Below are 17,036 nucleotides of genomic sequence, written 5' to 3' on the forward strand. Positions count from 1 at the left end.
TCTCTTCAATTTCATGAATAGCTCTGGGAAAGGGTACAGGGGCCTTATTTCAAATTTGAAATGAGACTTGGCCTTCAGAGGACAAATCAGACAAGGGCCATCTCATTGCTGAATTTGTATTGTTGCACCCTTTCCTGCACAACAGAGTTTAACTTTCTCCTTTCTTTTGGGTCCTGGTTATTGAGGCACAAAGTAAAAATCCAAGTGCTGACAGTGTTGAGGAGGAGGGCCATTAGGCAGATTCACAATATTAAATAAGTGAGTTATAAGGAAAAGTTTGGAAAAACTGGGGAGTCTATGTTTTTGTAAAGAGGAGAATGAGAGGGGACCACATAGCTGTATATAAAATCTTATACAAATACAAAATGTTAATCTTCAGCACTATTTTGAGCAAAACCATGACACAGGACAAGGTGACATTAGTTTATGCTGTAAAAGGCAACACCTGGGCTAACGTCAGGACAGACTTAACATAAAAGCGTGATCAATACTTGGAATGGTCTTCCAGCTAGAGTATCACTCAAGACACAGTTAAATGCTGTAATAGGGAAATCATAGAATTCTATGGAAGAATAAGCAGATGGACTAGTTAGTCTCCATCACTTGTAATTCTTTTAGCGTAGCAGGACAAATCCAACCCGGTCAATTACCGCCCCATCAGTCTACTCTCCATCATCAGTAAAGTAATGGAAAGGGTCAACAACAGTGCTATCAAGCGGCACTAGCTTAGCAATAACCTGCTCACTGATGCCCAGTTTGGGTTCCACCAGGGCCACTCAGCTCCTGACCTCATTACAGCCTTGGTTCAAACATGGACAAAAGAGCTGAGCTCCTGAAGTGAGGGGAGAGTGACTGCCCTTGACATGAAGACCGCATTTGACCAAGTATAGCATCAAGGAGCCCTATCAAAACAAGTCAATGGGAATCAAGGGGAAAGCTCTCCGCTGGTTGGAGTCATACCTAGCACAAAGGAAGATGGTTGGGGTTGTTGGAGGTCAGTCATCTCAGCTCCAGAACATCACTGCAGGTGTTCCTCAGGGTAGTGTCCTCGGCCCAACCATCTTCAGCTGCTTCATCAATGACCTCCCTTCCATCATAAGGTCAGAAGTAGGGATGTTCATTGGTGATTGCACAATGTTCAGCACCATTCACGACTCCTCAGATACTGAAGCATTCAATGTCCAATGCAGCAAGACCTGGAAACATCCAGGCTTGGGCTGACAAGTGGCACGTAACATTTGCGCCACACAAGTGCCAGGCAATGACCACTTCCAACAAGAGAGAATCCAACCATCGGCCCTTGATGTTCAATGGCATTACCATCACTGAATCCCCCACTATCAACATCCTGGGTGTTACCATTGACCGGAAATTGAACTGGACTAGTCATATAAATACTGTGGCTACAGGGGCAGGTCAGAGGCTAGGAATCGTGCGACAAGTAACTCACCTCCTGACTCCCCAAAGCCTGTCCACCATCGACAAGGCATAAGTCAGGAATGTGATGGAATACTCCCCACTTGCCTGGATAAGTGCAGCTCCCGCAACACTCAAGAGGTTTGACACTGTCCAGGACAGAACATCCCGTTTGATTGGCACCACACCCACAAACATTCACTCCCTCCACCAGTGACGCACAATAGCAGCAGTGTGTACCATCTACAAGATGCATTGCAGGAATTCGCCAAGGCTCCTTCGACAGCACCTTCCAAACCCACAACCACTACCATCTGGAAGGGCAAGGGCAGCAGATAGATGGGAACACCACCACCTGGAGGTTCCCCTCCAAGCCACTCACCATCCTGACTTGGAAATATATCACCATTCCTTCACTGTCGCTGGGTCAATATCCTGGAACTCCCTTCCTAACAGCACTGTGGGTGTACCTACACCATATGGACTTAAGCGGTTCAAGAAGGCAGCTCACCACCATCTTCTCAAGGGGCAACTAGGGATGGGCAATAAATGCTGGTCCAGCCAGTGGATGAATAAAAAAAAACACGTCAACTGCACTTCTATAATATAAGTTTACCTTTGATAGAATTTGATGCAGGCCATCGACCATGATATATCTGGCAGAATCTAGACAGCTTACTACATGATTGCTGGGAACATTTTCACTGGCAACAGGGAACCAGATTATGTAGGAAAATGCAAAACTCACTAGGATCCAATGGCTACATAGATGGGCTTTTTATGCACATCTTCTGTAAGAGGTATTGGAGCTTTCAGATTTTCTATTCAACATGGATCAGAAATTAACTGCATTTGAACCACAAAAGTCACTGTAACTTGAATATTAAGCATCTGTCCATTAAAAAAAGGTGTTGTTATGGTCTACCTGCCATTTCATGGACAAGATGATACATTCTTTGTTCCAGTCCTGCTCAGATCCCCTCCCTTACCTCTTTTTTCCAGTACACTGTTGATTGTATTGGCGCCATTTCCTGCTCTTGCGCTGAATTGGAAAATTTCATGAATTTTGCTTCAATTTTCCACCCTTCTAATACCTTCAGATTGTTCATCTCTGACTCTTCCCTTCCTCGACTTCTCTGTCTCCATTTCCGGGAATAGTCTATCAACGAATAATCACTCTAAGACTCTCAAAGCTATCTAGACTACAATTCCTCCCACCCCACTTCCTAAGGGCTCTATTTCATTCCCCTGTTTCTTCATCTCTGTCACATCAGTTTTAATGATTACGTCTTCCTTTTTCCTCAATCAAGGATTGCCCCGTACCTTGGTTGACAGTGCTCTTAACCGTGTCCATCCCACTCTTGCACTTCTGCTCTTACCTCTTCTCCTCCCTCCCAGAACCACGATAGGCTTCTCTTTGTCCTCACCTTCCACACCACTAGCCTCCACAATGATCATACCCTGCCATTTCCGTTACCTCCAGCATGATACCATAACCAAAGACGTCTTCCCCTGCATTCACCTTTAAGCATTCCAAAGGCACTGTTTCCTCCACAACACCCTGGTTGGGGGTTGGTTATCTCAGTTGGCTGGATGGCTGGTTTGTGATGCAGAGTGATGCTAACAGCGCGGGTTCGATTCCTGTACCCGGCGGAGGTCATCCATGAAGGCCCTGCCTTCTCAACCTCATCTCTTGCCTGAGGTGTGCTGACCTTCAGGTTAAACTCACCACCAGTTGTCTCTCTCTAATGAGAGAGCAGCCTATGATCCACTGGGACTATGGCAACTTCCTTCCTTTGATCACCTAATACCCATTCCCCTTCCCTCAGCACCTTCCCATGCAAATGTAAGAGATGCAACACCAGCCATTTTACTATCGAACCCTCTTTCTAGATGAGCCATTGATTTACTTGCACTATATTCAATTTAATATACTGTATTCACTACTAAAGATGGGATCTCCTCTACATTGGGGACACCAAAACTCAGATTATGTGTCTACTTCGTGAAATACCTTTGTTCGGTCTGCAAATGTGGCCTTGAGCTTCTAGTTATCAATCTTTTTAATTATCCACACTATTCCCATTCTGAACCACCGCACACCCACACCACCCCTCACCCCGTCCTCGGCACCCTACACTGTTTTAATAAAGCTTAATGTAAGCTTGAAGAACAGCACCTCATCTGTCAGTTAGACTCTTTACAGCCATCTAGACTCAATGCTGAGTTCAACAATTTCAGATCATAATCTTTGCCCGCATTCTTTTTCTCTTGAAAAGCAGCTTCTTCCCATTTGCAGCTCCTCTACGCCTATCTTTTGTTTCTTTACTCGTCCCCTAACCATCACCTTTTGCCTTGCACTATCTTCCCTTTGTAACTTAATCTCCCCTGCCCTCCATTCCATCACATACCTTTTCTTTTGTTCCTTCTCCCCTGCCTCTGTACTTGTTTAAAACCTGTTACCTCGCTATTTCTAGTTCTGACGAGGGGTCACTTACCTGAAATGTTGACTCTCTTTCACTCCACAGATACTACCTATCCCACTGAGTGTTTCCAGCTTTTTCAGATTTTATTCTAGATTTCCAGCATCTGCATTATTTTGCTTTAGTAAATAAAAGTGTTTAATTTCTGACTGGATGATTCATTGTTATTTTCTTCTATAACATGGTTTGATGGGCTAAGACAGTTTTCAGCAATCTCTGTAGGGTGCTTTAAATATACAGGGAAGTGAAAATTGATCATCTGCCACAGCCCAGTTTTCTTTCTGTATCAAAATAAGCAGGTTGTCACATTTCATACATGGGCCTGTATCATATGGAGTACAGCACTGACTCCAATAATGTAAAAGACAGGTTCCCTATAACATCATGTAAGTTACAATTAGCGCCCTATATGGTATATTTCGCACGGACCTGATGGGAATATTTACTTTCTTTTGGTGAGAGAATATTTGAAGACTCTGACCTACTTCACTCCACCTGCTTGTCAAACCCATTGAAATTTGCTGCCTCTGCTTTATGCAGATAGCTTAAATATGTGTAAACAGATTCAAAGGGCAAGGTACATTTTCGATGCACACTCAGTTTACTTATGCTCCTTTGGTACAACTGCAGTATTCATGGAATAATTCAAAACATGGAATAATTCAAAATATGAAAAAAAGCATCCACTTTTAACCATTTCTCAAAATGCACAAAGACCAACATTTACTTTTCTTCTTATTCAAGGCAAATATTTCAGTATAATTAGATCCCACTGGACTAAATCGATTACGCTTCATACAGCAACAACAACTCTGATTACATAATTATTTATTGCTCAGTAAGTATTTGTTTTAAGATTTGAGTTTCTGTTTCTTACCTTAGGATATGGGTATTGCTTTCCTTTTGGGTACAGATTACCAGTAAAGCGTGGAATCACCATATTTGGTACCAAAGTATCATTTATCATCAGGAATGCCAGTCGCTCTCCATTTGGGGACCACCAATGAGTAACATGGGAATGCATCAACTCCTCTGCAACCAAAGCATTATTATCAAAGTAAGAGAATCAATAAAAGCAATTAACCCATCGAATGTAAGAGGCTCCGGAGCAATTTGCAGCTAACAGATGGCTATGAATGTTGGAAGGTTTAAGTGCAGAATGAAATATTTAATACTCAAATATATTTTATACATTGCTTCTGAGAAAAATAATGAAACAGAATGTAAGATAATAACCTTACTGTAATTTGTAAGTGAACGGTACACACCACCAGTCAGATTGATTTCTGATGCAGTTTTGCCTCTTGTGCATTATTAAGCAGTCTTTTTGGAAGTGAATAATTTTGATGTAAGGTACAACTGAACCCAGTTCCCCGACTGTTTTCAAGTACAAACTTCTTATTTTTTTAAAAACACATTCCTGAATGAACATAAAGTGTCATGACACTGGTGTACCTAATCAACTTATCCCTGATGAATTCTCAATTTCATTGTTTAATTCATTCAATATTTATCATCCATTCCTAAGTACCTAGGGCATTAAGGTTTGACCATATAATGTAGGATTAAAGTCACAATGCAGAGTCGACCATTTGGCCCCTTACACCTGTTCAGCCACTCAGTATAATCATGGCTTATCATCAGCCTTAACTCTACTTTCCCACCTGCTTGATTCCTCGATTCCTTGAGACACCAAAAAACTGTCTATCTCAGCCTTAAATACATTCAACAATGGAACATCCACAGCCCACTGGAACAGAGAATTCCAAAGATTCACAATCCTTTGAGTGAAGAAATTTCTCCTCATCGCAGTCCTGAATGATCAGCCCATTATTCTGAGACTACCGAGAGCCGACACAGACTTGATGGGCTGAATGGCCTCCTTCTGTGCTGTAATACTTCTATGATTCTGTGAATATTTTTGTGCAAACTTGTTGTCACAGATTGGTTTTGTTGACAGGGTGATCACAATAGTGGCCCAGTGGTGATACATTGCCTGAAATGCTAAATGCTTGCTGAGGAAGATGGCCACTCAAATCAAAAAAGGACATTTGCCACCCTCAAGAAGTTAGCTAAATTAGCTGAAGTAAATTAATTCAGCGTTTAGCTGCATCTGGTAAAATCATCCTCAAACAGACGCATCTTCATACGCATGCACTGCTCATTTGGTATACCCAGCCTTACTAGCACCTTATATTAATGTGTGACTCATCTTGTGCTTTCTTTAAAACCTTGCAAAATTTGGGTTTCTTAATGTCTTCACCAACAACAACCTATAAGCTGCGTAATCATAGGCAGAATCTAGTGAAGCACTCAGGAGCAGGAAACGAGGCGGGCGGGGGCACTTAAATGTGTTTGAGGTGAAATGTCAGTTTCCCAATGGTGGCATGAAAGTTGGGAAGTGAGGTGGTGGGTTAAAGGTGGATCGTGGTTCCCAATGCCAAGTGGCAAGAACCTATTTTTAATGCATTAACATGACATGCAAACTCATCAAAACACATCAGCCCATAAGTTCTGATCTCCGGGGTGTTGTACCCAGGGGGTACCCCAAAGATGCACTGGGGCATGGCACCCCCCCCCCCCCCCCCCCCCCCCCCAATATTAGATGGCAATTGCCCGAGAAGTTCAAGCTTCTGCTGGGCAATTGCCCAGCACTGGAAACCATCCAATACTCAAATTTAAATCATAGTCTTTGGATGGTTCCTGTCTTACAGGAATAGTTACCTAGGAAAGGTTAGAAGAATTAAAACCACTTCTAACTCCTGGCTAACCATAGTACTAACAACCCCTCAACCCCCCCCATGAACTAGTGCTGTAAAAAGCGGGTGTAGCTTCCTTCGCCCCCCCCCCCAACTCTCTGGCACTCGACTGAAGGTGTCGGGAACCTGCTGCACTGCACTTTTCTCACCCAGCCTGACTTGGAAGGTCAGGCAAGAAAGGTGCTGCTGCATTTTAGTGTAAGTAAATAGGAGCAGAGTGGCAACTTGACTGTAATTTCCACTGCACAGAAGTTATGGCCCATCATTGCCAGGTTAAATTATACCTTTGTGATTAAGTCAACAGCAAATGAGAAACATGTGCCTTCAGATTCACGATGGTTAAAAGTGGCCTGCAGCAGATTAGATAGTCTTCCTGGTAGATGTGAAGTTTGTAGGGGCTGATTTTCTTGTATGGGGTCCTTTGTTGGATCAGCGGAGAGGAGACTGAGCTGTTGCATAGAACCGGGGTGGCAGCTTTCCAGAGAGAGCAGGGCATGGCTGTCCGTGGAAGGGAGGTTGGTTCGTGATGGCCCCAAGGAGGGTCGTGGCGGACACAGGGAGTAAATTGGATGGCAGAGGGGAGGTCAATCTGTGCTAAAGGCAGCTCAAGCATGATAGAAGGAAGATCAAAGGGTGATTAAGGGCAGGTTAATGGTGAGGCTGGTAGAATTGAGGGTAGGTTAAGGTGCCAGGGGCAGCTTGATGGTGACAGTGGCAACTCTAGGTTGGCAGGCAGATGATCAAGGGTGATAGTGGGTGGCTTGAGTGTCCTAGAAGGCAGGGCTAGGGTGATGAAGGGAGGGTTGAGGGTGATGCAGGGAAGGTCAAAGGCTGTAGAGGGAGGCTGCAGAGTGATGGCTTACAGCACCAGTGATCCAAGTGTGGCAGGTGGGGAGAGGTTGGCACCTTCCTGCCCACCGCCACCAGACAATTGGCTGTGATCATTGACTGTACATAGCTAACTGGCTGGCCGCCATGTGATTGTGCATGGTTAGCCATCCCACCTCCAAACGGAAGTCCCACTCACTTCCGGTCCTGCCATCGGGGCAATAACCACTGCAAAAAGATTCTGTCCATGGTCTTCGATATGTTTTTGGTAAAAGAATAGCCACATTCGTACTATGTCAGACCTCTTCAACTTGGCAGCGCTTCACCAAGTTGTCCTTGATAGTGGGAAAAAGCAGCTCATAATGGGTGAGAAATATGAGCAGCTGAAGACAGCTCATCCAATTTGATGCCATTAACTAAGTTTGAAGAAATAACCTTGCAAATATTGGATCTGGAATGTAAGAACATTTGGCAAGAGGGTGTCAGGCTCTTGCAAGCCAACATCCATTATTGATGCTTATTTGACCTTTCACATACTCAAGGTGATCTTTCTATTCACTAACTCCCATCATGCATTGGGAAATCACAATTTTTTTTTACAAGGAATGTGTTACTCATTCTGCAATAAAATTTGGTTATCTTCCGTTTCTATCGGTGTTGGCAAGGAACCAGCAGTGTGCTGCCCCTAAAGAAGCAGAACCTACCACCTCACAGCACACAGTGCACTCAATCCACATGTAGGCAGTACTAGAAATGGTACATATATTCCAGGGGAACCAGATTTGCCTTTGTGGAGGGAGCAATAATTGAAGCAAAGAATGTAAGTGAGGATGATGGTAGTGGTAATGGTAGCAGTGGAGCAGAAGGGAAATTCTGGCCTGCTTCGACTAGCCCTCACATGTGGGTTCCAACATTGACTCCATCCAGGCACAACACAGAAAACAATATTGCTTTTTGAACATTGTCTATTCATTGATTTATTTAACATCATCAGAAGTGCTCCGTAAGATATGATGCACTGTATGGAGAAGTCCTCAAGATTTATCTATGAAGTTGCATGTTCTTTGACTCCTCCTGGAGAAGCATAGGTTATGGATGTAGGTCTCTTTAACATGGCCAAGCTCTAATGGATTCTACAGATTTACCTCCTTGAAATCATGGCTATCTATCTCAGATGCAGGAAGGCTTGTCCCTGGACATTCCTTTAGAAGCCTTCCCCATTCTGAGTTCCCTAAAGGAATATTTCTCCTCCAAACTAAGGTTGCTGAAATAGAAACTTAAACTCCCTGCAATAATGGGAGGTGAAAAAGGAAGAAACTAAAAATGGCTGAATACAAATACTGAAGCAAGATTGACAAAGAAAACAATGTAACCAACTAAATGGTTTGAAAATGACTTAAATAACTAAAACTAAACAGTGAAAATCTGTAATTCTAAAACAAATCAAAAGTTTACTATGAAATCCTAGGCAAATCTAGTTTTAACTCCTGTAGATCAAAACAGACAAAATGAGCGTAAGTGATTTCTGAACTTCTGATTGAGTTCATGCCTCTAATGGAAGCAACATGGACCCAAAGCAAATATTCAATTGGAGTGCTGAGCAACTTTTCAGCTAGTGGATGGTCTGTCCCTAACATTGTAAAGCTTCCTCTAATATTCTACTCACAGGATCACCGAATATTCAGAAATGATTTTAAAAATAATTTATTTATAAAAAAACATACTTTATTTTAATTCTTATGGATGCAGTTACGCGGTGTTTTCATATCAATGCATTGACGCAGAAACAGCAACATAACGCAAGAATCAACCCTTGACCTGACTCCTGAGCATAATATAACTGATGGTTTGTAAGACCCTTTCCAGGTGGCCATGGAACACCGGTTAGAATTTGCACCGAGCCCATTACAACTCCTAGTCTTTGTAACCAAGTTTAATTCTAAACATGGCACTTCATAAACTTAAAATGCTGGAAATACTCAGCAGGTCAGTCAGCATCTGTGGAGAGAGAAATAGACTTTCAGAACTGTTCTGATGAAAGATTATCAATGGGAAACGTTAGCTCTGTTTCTCTTGTGATATGACGTATATGCACCTTTAGGGAAGTATCTTAAACTACTGTCAAACACTGTCATCGAGGCAGGATGTGATGTAGCAGTCCCATAGCTCTGTACTCAGGATACATTAGCAGTACTCAAAGGCAGATGTGTCTTCTCAGCCTCCCAGTTAAAACTATGTATCTAGTCCTATCTTTAAATAAATAACCCACGTTATTGTTTTGCCAATCCTTGTCATGTGATGGGTAAGTTTGCGACAAATAGAAGAATATAACATGGTGGCAGAGTGGTTTTGAACATTTGGCTGAAAAGTATACAGTCATTACTTGTCGACACTGCCAGAAGGACAAGGTGCATTAATCGAAAAACAGGGTAAGACGAATGGTGCCCACAACTGGCACGCAAGTAACAAATTACCCAACCTGAAACACTGGACAAAAGTTTGAGTACAACACCAGGCTGATGACACCTGGAATCCAGCATAAATCACCAGCATATGCCCAGAACCAAGATCATATCAAATATGATCAACACCAAATGGGATGACAATGCAACAAAACAGATGCCAAATCAGAAAAACACCACAATCAGAAATACCGAGTATTCCTATTGCAAACAGAACATAGTCTAAGATGCAGCACAAACACTGCAACCCTGTAACAATGCATTCTGAAACTATGCAGCAGACTCCAGCAAAGATCATTGTGACTAAGTCTGGATGGATAAGGAAACCCCTGATACATTTCAGAGACCGGTAAATTTATTGCTTTGTATCAGGGTATTTTCAGGCATAATGTTATCTTCTTTTGCTGTCATATAAATAGTTTGATTCTAGTTCAGAAAAAAGGGGATTTTGTGATATTGGGCAGAATTTTCCCAGAATTGCACTAAGTGCGGTAGTGGGCGGGTAAAATGGAGTCCTACCTGCCAATGAAAATGGCAGGTTTTCATGCCGTATCTTCCCGAGCCCGTCACATTTTATATTCACTCCTGTGAAACACGCCGTTTCCATGGTGGGCAGGCTCTCATTCGCCTGCTTGCCACCACTCTGCTGTTGCATCACGCTGGCTGCCATCTTTAAAAGGCAGCCACCAGCAAAGCACTCATCACCATCAGCTCACCACCGCTGCCCAGGAGACATGGCCAGCAAAGGCAAAAAGACTGTAGCCCCCCCGCTTCAAAGATGGGTCCCTCGAGTGACTGCTGGATGCCGTGGAGGCCCGAAGGATGGATGGATGCCGGAATTCAAAGCTCTGACAGAATTTGAAAACAGAGCCATCCAGCTGGCTGGTGATGACCGGGACCAATCCTGTGCTGACGGTGAGGTCAGTGCTGCTGTACTAAGTGAGGATCCAGCAGTGCAACATCCATCAGGCAACCATGCCGTGAGTGATGTGCCCTCTTTCACAGGCCACTGCCATGCACTAATTATCTCCCCTTGCTTTCACAGGCACATCTGCCAAACAGCCGACAGAGTCCAAGAGCCAGAGCCTCCAATCAAGCTCCAAAGAAACCTCTGAAGAGGAATCTGAAGGCACCCTCCCTGACATCCTGTCACAGTGCTAGCCCACACCCTCCACCAGTGCAGAGACACACACCTCAGTGGGACCTAGCTTTAGATTAGCCTCCTTCTGGGTGAGCACTTCGCACTTTCTGATCCACAGCACTTTGCACTTTCTGATCCACAGCACTTTGCACTTTCTGATCCACAGCAGGCAGCTGCATATGCTTCCCAGGTCCCCGACACTCGGAAGACTGCTTGAGGCCAGAACGCTGCTGAGTCAAGTCAGATGACGAGCCTCTGGACTCGGTCATGTCACAGTTGCTGGAGCTGCAAAGACAAGCTAGGGAACAACAGGAAGGGATGTCCGCTGCACTCCTCATATTTGAAGGCACGATGGACTCCATCCGTCTTGAGGCTGAGGTGATAGTGCCGGCATTGCAACACACTGAGCTCAACACTGCAGGATGGTGACTGCCATGCAGACCTTGGTCCAGGACGTCACTCCTGCACTGCTGCACAGGCTCAACTCCATCACTGACACCATAGTAGGCCTCCAACAGTCTATACGTGAGAGGGGTGCTGGGCAGCTCGACCTCACTCCAGCTACCCCTGCCGCCCAGAGTCAGCCAGGGGGCCTCAAGCACCCATAGGGAGGAGGATCAGCAGGTGCACACTCCGGGGCCATCTACCCAGGTGACTCTGGGAGTGACCGGCCCATCGAAATCCTATTTTCCTGTGACCTCTGCAGATCCAGCTTCACAGGCTGAGGAGGGTGCCACAGCCACACAGCAGGACCTCGAAAGCAGGCCGGGGCCCTCCAAGTCTCAGCCCTCCAGAGGACGCTCGTCAAAGTCATCACAGACAGGGTGTCACAGTCAGCAGACTGCCTCCACCTCCACTGTGGATGCCCAGGGAGCACCAAGTGTAGCGGCAGGGTTAGGAAATTTAGGTAAAAGTAGTTGCACAGCCTGGCCACAGGTGTTGATCACTTGCACATACTGTTCACTATTGTCAATAAACTCCTAAGAATGTCACCCTGCCTATGGCTCCTTGTTCTGATGAGCAGTGTTCTTGTCACTCAGATGTGAAATCATTCCACACAAGATAAAAGGCAGGTGTCTCAGTCCAGGGCCTCTTCCCTGTGCTCTGTGCAGCCTTCAGACCACAGTGATGGTCCAGCCTCACACTCTCTGGAAACATTACTGATGCCTACACCTCGGCAGAGCTGGTCATTGCTGCCAGAATGTAGTGGGCAAGCGCCACAGAGTTCTCTTATTCTCTCTGTGTGCTCTCAGCACCTTTAAGGTGGGGCTGGCCCCCATCACACCAGCATCTGTGACCAGTGATGCTGTGCACCAGCTCCTTAAGAGCTGAGGTGCTGAAGGCACCACACAGCATCAGATGCTTCTAAAGTTTCATGGCTGCGTCTCTGAGATGGCCCTGATCACAGGTCGCAAGTGAGCTGCCCTCGGCCGGACAGGAGTCAGTCATTCTCAGGGGCTATGTGAAGATGTAAGGAGTGTCCTACCTGCATGTTGTAATCATCCTCCTGTGCATCTCAAAGACAGGAGCATTCTCACAGAGGGTATTGGCGCTGCTATAAGTCAGACTGGAGTCAAATGTTCACAACTGTGATGTGAGGATCTACGAGGACACCTCACTGCATGTCGTCATCATCCTCCACAAATCTGGCAGCTATGAGGGCCTCCCGAGTGCACCTGCCTTGTCTAGCCAGTGCGGGAGCCTCATCCCCATCGTAGTCACCACCAAGAACCCCCTCACCCTCATCCCCGTCAGCGTCCTCCTCATCGGAGGAGATATGCAACTCCTCCATCTCTTCAGCCAGCACCTCACCCCATTGCAGCAGCGCCAGGTTGTAAAGGGCGCAGCAGATGATGACAATGCGTGACACCCTCTGCGGACTGCATTGCAGGGCTTCACCAGACTGGTGCCGGCACCGGAACCGCATCTTCAGCATCCCGATGGTCTGCTCCACCAAGTTGCGAGCTGCTGCATGAGCCTCATTTTACTGTTGCTCTACGGCAGTCTGAGGCCTCCACAAGGGTATCATCAGTCATGGCCTCTACAGGTAGCCCTTGTCCCTGAGGAGCCAACCCTGCAGCCTCTATGGACCCTGGAAGACTGCAGGGATCTGCGAGCGACTCAGGATGTAGGCATCGTGCACACTCCCTGGAAACCGTGCGCAACCTGCAGGATGCATTTCTGGTGGTCACATACCAGCTGCATGTTCAGTGAGTGGAAGCCCTTGCGGTTGATGAAGTCCACTGAGTGTAGCGATGGAGACCTGAGTTCCACATGAGTGCAGTCAATCGCACCCTGCACCTGTGGGAATCCCGAGATCAGGGTGAATCCAATGGCCCTTGCATCCTGGCTGTCCCGGTCCCGGGCGAAATGCACAAAGTTATGTGCCATGGAGAAGATGGTATCTGTGACGTCATGGATGCATTTGTGGGTGACGGATTGTGAAATCCCACAGAGGGCACCTGTGGAGCCCTGAAAGGAGCCACTGGCACAGAAATTGAGCGCCGTAGTCACTTTCACAGCCACTGGCAGTGGATACCCTCCATGTCCCCTTGGCACCAAGTCCTGCAGCAAGTGACAGATGTGAGCCACCAGGTCCCTAGACATGCACAGTCGTCGGTGCCACTGGTTCTCAGTCAACTGCAGGAATGGCAGGCGGCGTCTATAGGTCCTGAGTGTCACTAGGCGCCGACCAGCCACGGCTCACTGTCGCTCCTGGGCAGCGTGTGCGGGAACCGCTGCTGCCCCTTCTTCCTAAGGTTGCTGCTCCTGCTTTTGCACGGCCAGGAGCCTCAGTCACTCTCTCATCCGTCTTCTATGGTCTTTGTAGGCCATCAGGCATACAGCTAGGTCACCAGGATCCATGATCCTGATGTGGTCCTCCTGCAGCATAAAAGAGAGAGAGAGAGACGTGGTTATCATGGCTGTACTTAGCACCTTTCCTGGCCCTGTGTGACTGCCCCTTAATGCTTTGCAGAGAGTACTGGTCACCCCTCGGATGGCCAGAGATGAGTGCGCTGCATGGCTGCCCAGTCAACCTGTGACATGGGGGACACTGGTTCAAACCAGGATGTTGAGATTTCAAAGGACTGTGAGTGTCTCCAGCAGTGACTGCTACATGGCCAGTGTTGGAGTGTACAACATGTGCAGTCCAAGTGCTCTGCAGACTCAAAGTCTGTGCCAGAGGCGTGGTGGGGGGGGGGCGTCAGGGGCCGTGGGAGGGGGCCGGCATCGGGGGTGTGGAGGGTGGCCGGCGTCGGGGGCGTGGGGGGGGGGGGGGGGGGGGGGCCGGCGTCGGGGGCCTGATGTCGGGTCGTGGGGGGGGGGGCCGGCGTTGGGGCATGGGGGGGGGGGGGCGACGTCGGGTCGTTGGTGGGGGCCGGCGTCGGGGGCCTGATGTCGGGTCGTGGTGGGGGGGGGCCGACGTCGGGTCGTGGGGGGGGGGCGGCGTCAGGGGCGTGGGGCATGGGGGGGCCCGACGTCGGGTCGTGGGTGGGGGGCCGGCATCGGGGCATGGGGGGGGGGCCAGCGTTGGGGCGTGGGGGGGGCCGGTGTCGGAGGTGGGGTTGGGGGAGGGTAAGGTATGGAGCACTTGGTGGCTCTTTGGTGCCTCTGCATTGCTTGCATGGATGGGCAGGCTAGGAGCCCGAACCCAATCATATCACTGTGGCTGAGCCTGATCTGTCTCCGTTGCAGAGGCTCGGTCAGTTTATACAGGTCCCTACTGCGTGGCCACTCCCCTTGTTTACCCTGCCCCCCCCCCCACCTCGATTGTCTGTGCGCGGGTGCAGTGCCAGGGCAGCACTTGATCACCCCCCCCTTTCAGGAGTTGCCTCCGAGGCTGGCCAGCACTAGCCACCGGATACCATCCCGCCTTTCTCAGCAGTCGCCTCCGGGGCCAGGCATCAGTTGCCCCCGCCCCCCTGAGGCCTGTAAACAATGGGCTAGCTGTGTAGAACGCTGCTGCTCACTCACCTCAGTTTCCCCAAGTGCATGTCGCCTGTGCGCTGTTGAGAAACACATCGGTGTGCTTTCCCGCTGATGTGGACGGACGACATAGAGGGGCTACAAGAGCCTGGTGGGATGGCCTTTTAATCGTATGTTAACGTGTTACAATGAGCTCCCCACCGACTGATGGAGGGAAACGTGGCCCGGCGTTGGCGGGCTGAGCTGGAGATCGCGACCTGCATTCACACCGTCATGAAGCAGCTCGCGCCATATTTTCCGCGCACACCACCTATTACACCTGCCACCAGCGGGCTTGGAAAATTCCATCCATTATGTTCATGTGCTCTTAAAGGTCCATATCTTACACTGCTGTCCATCACTACCACAGAGACATGATGTGATGTACTAGTCCCATGACTCAGCATACATTGACAGCACTCCAAGGTACATGTGCCTGCTCAGCCTCCCAGTTAACACTAATGTATCTAGTCTTATTTTTAAATAAAGAACCCACATTACTGATTTACTAATCCTTGTCATATGACTGGTACAATTGTGACAAATACAAGAACATAACATCCCTCTCCACAGATGCTGCCTGACCTGCTGAGTATTTACAGTATTTTCTGTTTTTATTTCAGATTTCCAACATCTGCAGTATTTTGCTTTTGTACTTTATAAACTTACTTTTTTACATTTTTAATATTAGGAAAGGTTGGTCGCTTGCATTAATGCTTTCCGAGCATTCAACATGAGCTGATGGGGTACTAAAATTCTGCATGTTCACCCGAGCAACCACACACTGAGGTTTTGTGTCATTCATCTCAGTGCGCCCCACAATGATCCACTGCTGGCAACTTGTCACCACTCTGCCACAGATACCAGTCTGAGGCTGGTCACTGCCATATTAATATAGTTTTAGATGTTATCCTGTGGTATGCTATCTGTGAAAGGCTAATAAAGAGGACATTGATATAGCAGGTGGAATTATTGTGTCCTGAATGATCAATACTATATGAACACTATTTTATTCTCCAGCAGAATATAGGAAAACGTACTATAAACCATGTATAACTAATATTACGGGTGGTATGGTGAAACTATGTGGGATAATTCTATTGTGAAAGTAATATTCATATCATGGAGTAAAATTAGCTGAAGCATAAATAAGATTTAGTGATCTAACAGATATAATGAACTGTGATGGTAAAAAGATATCAACGCACATATGGTAAAGATTTGTGTATCACTGCTGTAAATGTGGTTCAGAATATGTTACATACTCAAAACAAAAATGGGGATTTATTGGTTAAAATCCCAACACTCTACCTGTGATCCATAAAATTCAAAATCATTTTGCTTCTGAAAAATTCAATCTTTGCTGAAGCACATGGCTAACCTGTACTGACATTGAGAGCTATTTAATTAAGTAAGAGTATATTCTCTAAATACCCCTATCTGCAGCCTGGTTTATTGGATTTCAGCAATTTCAAATGCAGAGAGAATGGAATGAATGATTTCTGAGACTGATTATGAGTTTTGTACTTCATGGCCCATAAAAAACTGCCATGCCACAAAATAGAAGGTTTGAAGATCATGAATAATGGAGAAGCATCATCTGGATTACAAGAAAGGTTTTGGCTCTGCAATCGTGGATTATTGTATAAAAAAACGAGAAAAAATGTGCAAACTTTCTGTACACTTGGCAATCAAAATGAAGCTGAAATTCTGTTCTGTTCAGAAGAAATCATGTTCAATCTGTATTCATATATACTTTAAATAGAGTGGTTATATATCACTTTGATCCACCAATTAAGTAAACAGAAGACATTTAATGGTAAACTGGAACATGGAATTTATTTGTGAGGATAACCCATTGAAAGAACACTTTCCTTATTAAGTGTTGTATGCTTACAATCATTGCTGTGCATTTATCTTTATGCAAAACATGTTAGTGTACAATTAACTATTTAAAACTAATAAACTGTGTAACTTCACT

At 46.3% G+C, this 17,036-nt stretch overlaps 1 protein-coding gene across 1 annotated transcript in view; it reads right to left on the minus strand.

The window, feature by feature from the left end:
- The window catches only part of dpp10 (dipeptidyl peptidase like 10), a 942,753-nt gene that overhangs the window by 125,804 nt on the left and 799,913 nt on the right, over nt 1-17,036 (minus strand). Inside the window, exon 9 of the mRNA XM_078552405.1 lies at nt 4,777-4,931. Within this exon, the coding sequence (XP_078408531.1) occupies nt 4,777-4,931 (155 nt within the window). The remainder of the gene's footprint in view (nt 1-4,776; nt 4,932-17,036) is intronic.

The sequence above is a fragment of the Cetorhinus maximus genome, chromosome 11 (genome assembly GCF_964194155.1).
Source record: "Cetorhinus maximus chromosome 11, sCetMax3.hap1.1, whole genome shotgun sequence".
Taxonomy (NCBI): Eukaryota; Metazoa; Chordata; class Chondrichthyes; order Lamniformes; family Cetorhinidae; genus Cetorhinus; species Cetorhinus maximus.